The sequence below is a fragment of the Sparus aurata genome, chromosome 24 (genome assembly GCF_900880675.1).
Source record: "Sparus aurata chromosome 24, fSpaAur1.1, whole genome shotgun sequence".
Taxonomy (NCBI): domain Eukaryota; kingdom Metazoa; phylum Chordata; class Actinopteri; order Spariformes; family Sparidae; genus Sparus; species Sparus aurata.
The window spans coordinates 21,088,224-21,098,479 of NC_044210.1; the positions used below are offsets into that span (position 1 = coordinate 21,088,224).

A 10,256-nucleotide genomic window follows, 5' to 3' on the forward strand; every position below is an offset into this window, starting at 1 on the left:
AACAGCACTGGATGGTTGATAAAGAATGAAGTTTGGTGTCTGTGTATGTGAAGACTTCTGTCGACGTCTCCAGAGAATGACAACGTTTAACTTCTACATTTTTAAATGGAGTTTTGTTCCTGGTGTATTTGATTAACTCTGGTTAAACTGTTGTAATGGGCTCAAACCAAACTCCTTTCAAAAACCACTGAATTTAAGGCGTCCTGTCTTTACAGTGACGTGTTAGATCGCGACCAAATGGCGCCATCTGCTGGACAACAGCGCGACTTACAAGCCGAACACATGAGTTACGTCACATCCCTGAGACCACAGCGTACGCGTCATCACTACGCGCCACAGACACGTTTTCACAGATGTTGAGCTGATTTGTGTTTGTTTGGGTTTTTGGAGAAGATGTCGGTGTTTCACGACGAAATAGAGATCGAAGACTTTGAATATGACGAGGACACGGAGACGTATTACTTCCCGTGTCCCTGCGGAGACAAGTTCGCCATAACTAAAGTAAGTGACTGCAGGCTAACGGCTAACAGCTAACAGCTAGCTGACTCCTGTCGTGTGCCGGAGGATTACCTCATTTACCTGATATGAATTACAGAACAGCGTCACTTGTGTCAGAACAGCAGACGTGAATCAGCTGATTTTCCTAGGAATTCTTTATTTCTGTCTTTCTTTCTTTCTTCCGAGGAAGTCATACTTCCCATGGGCGAAAACTCACCAAACTTGACAGAAATGTCCGGCCCCATGCCAGATTTACTTAATTCCAAGGACATGGAAATATTCCTCCTGGGGGGGGGGCGTTTAAATAAAAAAAATACCTACAAAATCAACAGTACATGCTACAGTTTTGAAACTTTCACCAAACTGTAGCCCCAATACTGCTGAAACTTTAGTCCACTTAAACTCATTACAAATTATGAAGTCAATCACTCAGTTTTTATAAGTCTTACAGGTTTTGAAAAAAACTATCTCCTCCCACAATTTTTGCTCAATTGTCACCAAACTTGCTAGAGAGCATCTTCAGACCGTCATCCACAAAACTTGTTTCTCGGATTTTTGATTTATCAAAAATTAAGCCTACAGTGCATCAAAATGTTTTGTTGTAAACATGTAAACTGTAAACATATACTATCAAATTCTTGCTAAATACATTTTCAATCTTCCTGAAAATAATTGAGAATATTTTGGAGTCATGGTTGATGAAGTTTGGCAAATATCAGAATTTTACCTAAAAAACTGAATTTTTGAGAACATTTTGAATTCTACTCTCATGTGAATAATTGCAGTCAATGCAAGCAGCATTTTTAAACATTAGTTATTCACTTATGGAGCAAATTAATCATTTCTAAAAACAAATTACCAACATCTCCATGCTGCAATATGTGTATTTTCAGATTTTTGTCTTGATAACTGAATTTTTTACAGTGGTTTCAAATCTGCCTGCACAACAGTGAATGGCTTAATCAATTTGTCAAGCCACTGTTATAATGCCACTTGCCAATTAGCTCAGAGCGAAAGATGACAGCCTTTGGTTCCAGAAGTTGTGAGTTCAAGCCTCAAGTCGTCCAAAGTGAACATTGTTGTCAACCCTCTTGTCTTCCTATTCTCCTTCCTAACCTCACATGTGTGACTGTACAGTTATTTTTTTTATTTTGACATACTGTATTAACACAATGGACCTAAAATCACAAAAAAACATGAAATCCGAGTAGAAAAAGTTAGATTTTTTTTACTGTGAAAACCACAAATATGTTTAACAAACCATTTTTTTTTTTTTTTTTTTACTTAAACAACAATTTATATTTGCATTATATCTAAATTTGTGCATACATTTAAAAAATGTACAAAGTTATATGTAACTATTTACATTTAAATGCAGGCAATGCTCAGGTCTGCCTGAGCTCCTTCCAGCTGAATGAAGAGCTGCACTGCCTGCTCCACATTCAGCTTCTCCTCATTATTCTGACTCATTAAACAAAAAACCGACTCCACTACTCACTAAACACACTACACCAAACACTACATAACACACTAACTACACACTCCAAACACGCTAAATGTCACAAATCTCTCAACTCTCACACACACCGACCGTCGTTGCCTGTCAATCATTTGCCTAGGTCCCTCCCACAACTTCCTGTTCCTCAACAACCAAACTTGCTGCTTGGACACTTTCGTGACAAAAGCCTGTTTTCACCGTTTCTTCCTGCACCAGACACAAAGCAAACGTGACGGCGATGTTCGCGAAAAAGCGTGGTGGACATTATTTACCCTAGGTCCGGTTTTGGACGTGCCGATGCTTCCGGTCCGTCGCCTCGGGAGGTGGGCCGTGTGGCTAGCAGCTAGCTACACACGAACATCCACAGATTCCGATTCCACTTCGTTGTCTGCGTGTCTCCGGATCTCCTCAGACCCGAACAGACTCGGCCCAGACTCTTTTAGTCTCATTAATCCACAACAGTCAGTTTAGATGCACAGAACAGAACAGAACGGGACCGAACCGCCGGCAAAATCCCGGTCCAGCTCGCGCTGCTGCAGGTATAAATCTGCTTGTTTTTTAAGGTGGGGGGTCGCGGTGGGCTCTGCAGTGATTGGCTCTGGTGCGCGCGTGACTGTGGTGGCTCCGGTGGACTATGCTCGTGGAATTTGTAAAGCATTTATGAAATAATTTATTAACGGTATCATTGCAGTCCAAACAAATGCGAAATAGCACACCACTGAACCACGCAGCAGCCATGTTGAAACTCTCAGGTCTGTCTGATCCTGATCTGCAGAGATATTTGAGGAACACACACACACACACATACACATACACACACACAGACAGAGATTCTGTGCTTTTATAGATAGATGTCATTGTACGTTCTCCTTGTTCTGTGGTGTATTAACAGTGACCAGGAGATGTTTTTAATCGAACACAGTGATCAATGAGATTAGATTAGTAGATTAATCTACTCTAGATTACTTCAGATTACTCAACTTTATTTTAGATTACTCTAGATTGCTTTACATTACTTGAGTTTATTTAAGATTACTCTAGATTACTTCAGATTACTCTAGGTTACTTTAGATGACTCTGGTGTCCCCCTGCCTGTGCTGATGGTGTCTGATGGTGTTTTCAGGAGGATCTGGAGAACGGCGAGGAGGTGGCGACGTGTCCGAGCTGCTCGCTCATCGTTAAAGTCGTCTATGATAAGGTGAGAAGACATGATGATTATTGATTATTGATCATTATGTCCACATGACTGGTGATTACTGATCACAAATCGTACCAGCAGTCATCTCTTCAGTATCATATTGATCTGGGGTTGTGACTGATGTACCGGTCCGTTACACCACCTGCACCTTGGTGAGGTGAAGGCCCGTCTCAGTCCACCTCTGACCCTCCAGCTCAGGTTTAACAACAGGAAGTGTTGTTGTGTGTTTCAGGAGTCGTTCATGTGTGGAGAAATCATCGAAGCTCCGTCATCAGAAACCAAAGTGGAGCTGCTTCAGTCCTAGCCTGCAGCACGGACTGCTCCTTTAAACCCGCTTCAGACGCACTGTTCAGTTTGACTGCTGCTGCTGCTTCTTCTGCTGCTTCTGCTTCTTCTTCTTCTTCTTCTTCTTCTGCTGCTTCTGCTTCTTCTTCTTCTTCTTCTTCTTCTGCTGCTTCTGCTTCTTCTTCTTCTTCTTCTTCTGCTGCTTCTGCTTCTTCTTCTGCTTCTTCTTCTTCTTCTTCTGCTGCTGCATCTTCTTCTGCTGCATCATCTTCTGCTACTGCTTCTTCTTCTGCTTCTTCTTCTTCTTCTTTCTTCTGCTTCTTCTGCTGCTTCTTCTTCTTCGTCGTCATCTTTTTCTGTGGTTTTTAACTCTTTTAGCAGAAACAAACTTTTGTCTTTGTTTCAGTCTGAACTATAAGAATGCATCAGGTCTGTTTTTTTAATCGATTTCAGTGAAATTATGTTTTCCCAAGATGATGCGTTTGTGTGCTGCTGGGAAACCTGAGCGTCTGACAGACGAGCTGTAAATATGTCTCATTAGATTATTAACTTATATTTTATTGTGAATGTTTGAGCTTATTGGAACCAAATTAAAACACTGAACAGCCTCCAGTTGTTTCATTTCCTTATTTAATTTATTCAAACGTTAATTTATCTGTTAGATTTTATTTGGGTCCTTACAGGTGGTGGAAATCCTTGAAAGTGCTTGAGTTAATGTCCTCAAGGATCGAAGCCAGCTCAGATTTTCAAGTTCTTTATACCGTTAATGATAAATCTGTGATCTATGAGGTTTACAGTCTGAATACATCAGGTAGTCCTTGAAGTCGCCAGCGCTCTGTGGACAGATGTCCTGAAACATCTGTCCATGATCCTGAACGTCTCCCGGTTCGGCCCGGACTGAAGTCAGAGCTGCTGTTGAACCATGTCAGCATAGACTAAAGGTTTGAGCTCTGACGGGATACAAACTGAATGTTTGTATGTTAAAATAATCCTGCAGATGATAAAACAGACGAGACGTAGAAATAAAACAGGCAGCATTAATAAAAGATCCTACTGAGTTAAAGATGTCAGTGATCGTGCCGCCTCAGAACAACACGGAATATTTCCTGCATGTGATTCCAGGATGACAAACTGAAATCTGTGCAGTGAAGTGTAACAGATGAGATATAAACAGACTGAACACTGATACGAGCTCACTGGATGCACAACAGCTGTGGCTTCTATTCACCAGCAGAGGGCGGCAACGTCCTCCAATTCCAGCAGAATAATGCTGTAACTCACAAGTCCAGTCGATGTGTGTGTTCACTGTGTGTTCACTGTGTGTCTGTTTGTGTGTTATGTGACTGTTGTTGTGTTGAATGTTCACTGTGTCTTTAAAACAACTCTTTTGCAAAATTACAATCTTTCATCCAAATATTGTGACAACTGTTTTAATAAAGTCACATTTTGCTTTAAAGTCTCAAGTTCTGTCTTTGATTTCTAAATAAAACTGAAGAGATTTCCACCAAACGTGGCCGGAGGACGTCTCCGGGTCCAGAATCCACCTCATGAACTTTGATTCTGGATCCAGTTCACATGGGCGAGCCTCACAGTGAGGCTGATCATTCCTGAGAGATGACCAATCAGTGTTCAGCTACATTAACGTGAGTGACCACCTGTGATGTCACTTCCTGCTCTGTATGAAACAAACCCGTCCATCACTGAGACAAACAGCCTCCATGTCTCCACACAAAGACAGAACATTTGCTGACTGTACAAGAAGAATGAGTCCGAGTCGGTGCTGGCTCTGTTCTCCTCTGTTTCTACCTGATAACTGGTACCTGACACACTCAGATGATCACCTGTTCAGGTGCATCTCACAGCTGCATCAGCTCTGACAGACAAGTTTGTGATGTTCAAACTAAACCGCTCATCGTCCAATCACAGCAGGGTATTTAATCACAGAGGACGTGTGGAGACAGGAAGTGAGTCCGTCTGGCTGCAGGGAGAACTTTCACACCACTGATCCAATTAAAGGTTCCTGCTGGGGAACAGCTGATGTTCTGACTGACACATCAGTGTAAATAAACAGTTTGTCAAAAAGTCATCAAGTTTCATTCTGCTGCTCCAAATGTGTATCAAAGATTAATAATCTGAAGGTATTATTATTATCTTTATTATAGCTATATCTTCCTCCTCCTCCTGTTTAATAGCTCCTGATGGCAGCTGTTAAAAAGGAGGTCAGAGTCAGTGAAGGACGGCGCTGCTCTCTGATTGGCCTGCAGGAAGATCACACTTGAGGTTTTCACACTTCCTGTTGAGACTGACGGTGACGAGCGGCGCCTCAGCTGGCGACAAACAGAACATCTGTATTTAGACAACGATGATGATGATGATGATAATGATGATGATGATGATGAAGCCTGAGGGACGCTGCAGTCCTCCTGACCTTCACACTCACTCTGACTTCAGCTTTTATTGTGAAAATCCTCACTAATGCTTGTTGTGCTGTCAGAGCTGACAGATGGGCCCCCGGGCCTGAGCAGACTACGGAGGCCCAGGAGGAACATCTGGAGCGCGGCAGACCAGATGTTCAGGTCATGAACTCTGGATCAGATCATTTAATTTCATCTGCACCGACCCAGGAGCAGTTTGAGTCAGAACACATCCAGAAGAACCCATCTGTCAATCAAAGTCTTCCCAAGCACAGTTCTGATACTTTAAAAAGGTTTTTATATGACCAAAGAACTGGGTCAAACTCAGACCAGGTCCAGAAAAGTGTGATATCAGATAAATATACATGATAATATAATGTTCAGAAGAACTTCTTTTATTTTGAAACAGTGATGACGTAAAACGATCAACAAAAACTAAAACAAGACTTTTTTTTCTCTTCTTAATAATATTTCTGTTTATTTCTCAGATGATTTAAGAATGAAGTCGTTGTGATCAACATTGTTACGGTAACAGTAAAGTGGAACATAACAAACAGAACATCAACATGATTCTGTTCATGGTTCTGAAACTTCAGTTTCTTTAAGATGTTTTTATTCAGAAGTGTCAGAACTCAACAGGACGAGATTCTGTGAACCAGCTTCAGTCTTATTTCAACTGAACGAAGAAAACAAGATCAAACCGCCGACAGAGACAGAACCGGATTCATGGACTCGTCCTGAGGCCCAAACATCTGGATCACACCACAGCTGGAAAATCTGCTTCAGGGTCTGAAGCCTCGGCTCTGACTGTCAGGAGGTGATGTCACAGGAAACGTGATCCTCAGGATGTTTCTGCCGGGGTGAAGTCACCGAGGTCCAAAGATCCAATAACACACTGAAACCCAATCCTGTCATTATGAGCCACAAACACAGAGACAGGAAGGAACCAGCACAACTCCAAACTCTGACCAGGTCCACGAGCTGGGTCCAACTCTGACCAGGTCCACGAACTGGGTCCAACTCTGACCAGGTCCACGAGCTGGGTCCAACTCTGACCAGGTCCACGAACTGGGTCCAACTCTGACCAGGTCCACGAACTGGGTCCAACTCTGACCAGGTCCACGAGCTGGGTCCAACTCTGACCAGGTCCACGAGCTGGGTCCAACTCTGACCAGGTCCACGAGCTGGGTCCAACTCTGACCAGGTCCACAAGCTGGGTCCAACTCTGACCAGGTCCACGAACTGGGTCCAACTCTGACCAGGTCCACGAACTGGGTCCAACTCTGACCAGGTCCACGAGCTGGGTCCAACTCTGACCAGGTCCACGAACTGGGTCCAACTCTGACCAGGTCCACGAGCTGGGTCCAACTCTGACCAGGTCCATGAACTGGGTCCAACTCTGACCAGGTCCACGAACTGGGTCCAACTCTGACCAGGTCCACAAGCTGGGTCCAACTCTGACCAGGTCCATGAACTGGGTCCAACTCTGACCAGGTCCACGAGCTGGGTCCAACTCTGACCAGGTCCATGAACTGGGTCCAACTCTGACCAGGTCCACGAGCTGGGTCCAACTCTGACCAGGTCCACGAACTGGGTCCAACTCTGACCAGGTCCACGAGCTGGGTCCAACTCTGACCAGGTCCACGAACTGGGTCCAACTCTGACCAGGTCCACGAGCTGGGTCCAACTCTGACCAGGTCCACGAGCTGGGTCCAACTCTGACCAGGTCCACGAGCTGGGTCCAACTCTGACCAGGTCCACGAGCTGGGTCCAACTCTGACCAGGTCCACGAACTGGGTCCAACTCTGACCAGGTCCACGAGCTGGGTCCAACTCTGACCAGGTCCACGAGCTGGGTCCAACTCTGACCAGGTCCACGAGCTGGGTCCAACTCTGACCAGGTCCACGAACTGGGTCCAACTCTGACCAGGTCCACGAGCTGGGTCCAACTCTGACCAGGTCCATGAACTGGGTCCAACTCTGACCAGGTCCATGAACTGGGTCCAACTCTGACCAGGTCCACGAGCTGGGTCCAACTCTGACCAGGTCCATGAACTGGGTCCAACTCTGACCAGGTCCACGAGCTGGGTCCAACTCTGACCAGGTCCATGAACTGGGTCCAACTCTGACCAGGTCCACGAGCTGGGTCCAACTCTGACCAGGTCCACGAGCTGGGTCCAACTCTGACCAGGTCCACGAACTGGGTCCAACTCTGACCAGGTCCACGAACTGGGTCCACGAGCTGGGTCCAACTCTGACCAGGTCCACGAGCTGGGTCCAACTCTGACCAGGTCCACGAACTGGGTCCAACTCTGACCAGGTCCACGAACTGGGTCCAACTCTGACCAGGTCCACGAGCTGGGTCCAACTCTGACCAGGTCCACGAACTGGGTCCAACTCTGACCAGGTCCACGAACTGGGTCCAACTCTGACCAGGTCCACGAACTGGGTCCAACTCTGACCAGGTCCATGAACTGGGTCCAAATCTTCAATCAACGTCCAATCACCTCAAGTCCATTTCAGACCGTGAGCTGGTGTCCTTGGGTCCGTTTCGGTTCCACCATCTCTGGTGAGGAGCTCAGACAGTGGGCGGGAACTGCTCCCCCTCACTGAAGTGGGTCAGTGTAGAACTCCTCCTTGGTGTTTTTTGGATCCATTTCAGATCAATTCTTTCTTGTCTTGAGTTGTCAGAACCGATCTGAGCTGGTGAATGGGAAGTTTGTTCACATGTGACTGAAACTGGATCTTAAATCAGGTGTTCGGATCTGAGTTCTGGCTCAGAGAAGTGTCTGTCAATCATCCTTCCATCCAATCAGAGAGCAGCAGCAGCAGGAGGTGTGTGTGTGCATGTGTATACGTGTGTGTGCATGTGTATACGTGTGTGTGTGTGTGTATACGTGTGTGTGTGCATGTGTATACGTGTGTGATGTATACGTGTGTGTGCATGTGTATACGTGTGTGTGCATGTGTATACGTGTGTGTGTGTGCATGTGTATACGTGTGTGTGTGTGTATACGTGTGTGTGCATGTGTATACGTGTGTGTGCATGTGTATACGTGTGTGTGTGTGTGTGTATACGTGTGTGTGTGCATGTGTATACGTGTGTGTGTGTGTGTATACGTGTGTGTGTGCATGTGTATACGTGTGTGTGTGTGTGTATACGTGTGTGTGCATGTGTATACGTGTGTGTGCATGTGTATACGTGTGTGTGTGTGTGTGTGTTAGCTCCTGCTGTGCTGCTCTGGAGGCTGAAACTAAAATAATCTGATTGAGTTAGTGTGAAAATAGATGACAGCGTCTTATAGCCTGCAGACACACACACACACACTCACACACAAACACACACGCACACACACACGTACACACGTACACACACAAACAAACACACTGATTTTAAATTTTGGGCTTTTCGTCGTCATGTCAGACTGTCTGATCTTTGTACACAGTACAGAGGAATACCTTTGTACTTGTGCTCCAGAGCGCTGCTGGCTCCAGGTCTGAGGACTGAGGGGGGTCAGCTGACTCCAGGTCTGAGGACTGAGGGGGGTCAGCTGACTCCAGGTCTGAGGACTGAGGGGGGTCAGCTGACTCCAGGTCTGAGGACTGAGGGGGGTCAGCTGGCTCCAGGTCTGAGGACTGAGGGGGGTCAGCTGGCTCCAGGTCTGAGGACTGAAGGTCTGAGGACTGAGGGGGGTCAGCTGGCTCCAGGTCTGAAGACTGAGGGGGGTCAGCTGACTCCAGGTCTGAGGACTGAGGGGGGTCAGCTGGCTCCAGGTCTGAGGACTGAGGGGGGTCAGCTGGCTCCAGGTCTGAGGACTGAGGGGGGTCAGCTGGCTCCAGGTCTGAGGACTGAAGGTCTGAGGACTGAGGGGGGTCAGCTGGCTCCAGGTCTGAAGACTGAGGGGGGTCAGCTGACTCCAGGTCTGAAGACTGAGGGGGGTCAGCTGACTCCAGGTCTGAGGACTGAGGGGGGTCAGCTGACTCCAGGTCTGAGGACTGAGGGGGGTCAGCTGGCTCCAGGTCTGAGGACTGAGGGGGGTCAGCTGGCTCCAGGTCTGAGGCTGGAGGTGCTGACAGCTGTGCGCTCCAGATGCAGCTCCATGTTGACTGTCTTCTCCTTCACTGAGTCCACGGACACTTCAGGGAACACACGCAGGGTCGGACGTCTCAGCGTTGTCTTCATAGTGTTGAGCTTCTTTCTCAACGTGCCCCAGAAAACTTCATGTTTCCTTCAGCCGGGCCTGAAGTCGGGTCTGAAGGGGACCAACCTCCATCTTACAAACCCACATCGACGGGATTCTGTTCTGAAACATATTCCCACATTAATGAACGCAACATATCCTGCACTCAAACATGGGATATTA

The 10,256-nt window shown here is 46.5% G+C and overlaps 1 protein-coding gene across 1 annotated transcript; it reads left to right on the top strand.

Moving 5' to 3' along the window:
* The first annotated feature begins 284 nt into the window (after positions 1-284).
* On the top strand, positions 285-4,091 carry dph3 (diphthamide biosynthesis 3). Its single transcript, XM_030409282.1, has 3 exons — positions 285-501; positions 3,120-3,194; positions 3,427-4,091. Exons 1-3 carry the CDS (start codon positions 394-396, stop codon positions 3,496-3,498), a joined length of 255 nt encoding a protein of 84 aa, XP_030265142.1. The 5' UTR covers positions 285-393; the 3' UTR covers positions 3,499-4,091.
* Positions 4,092-10,256: the final 6,165 nt, after the last annotated feature.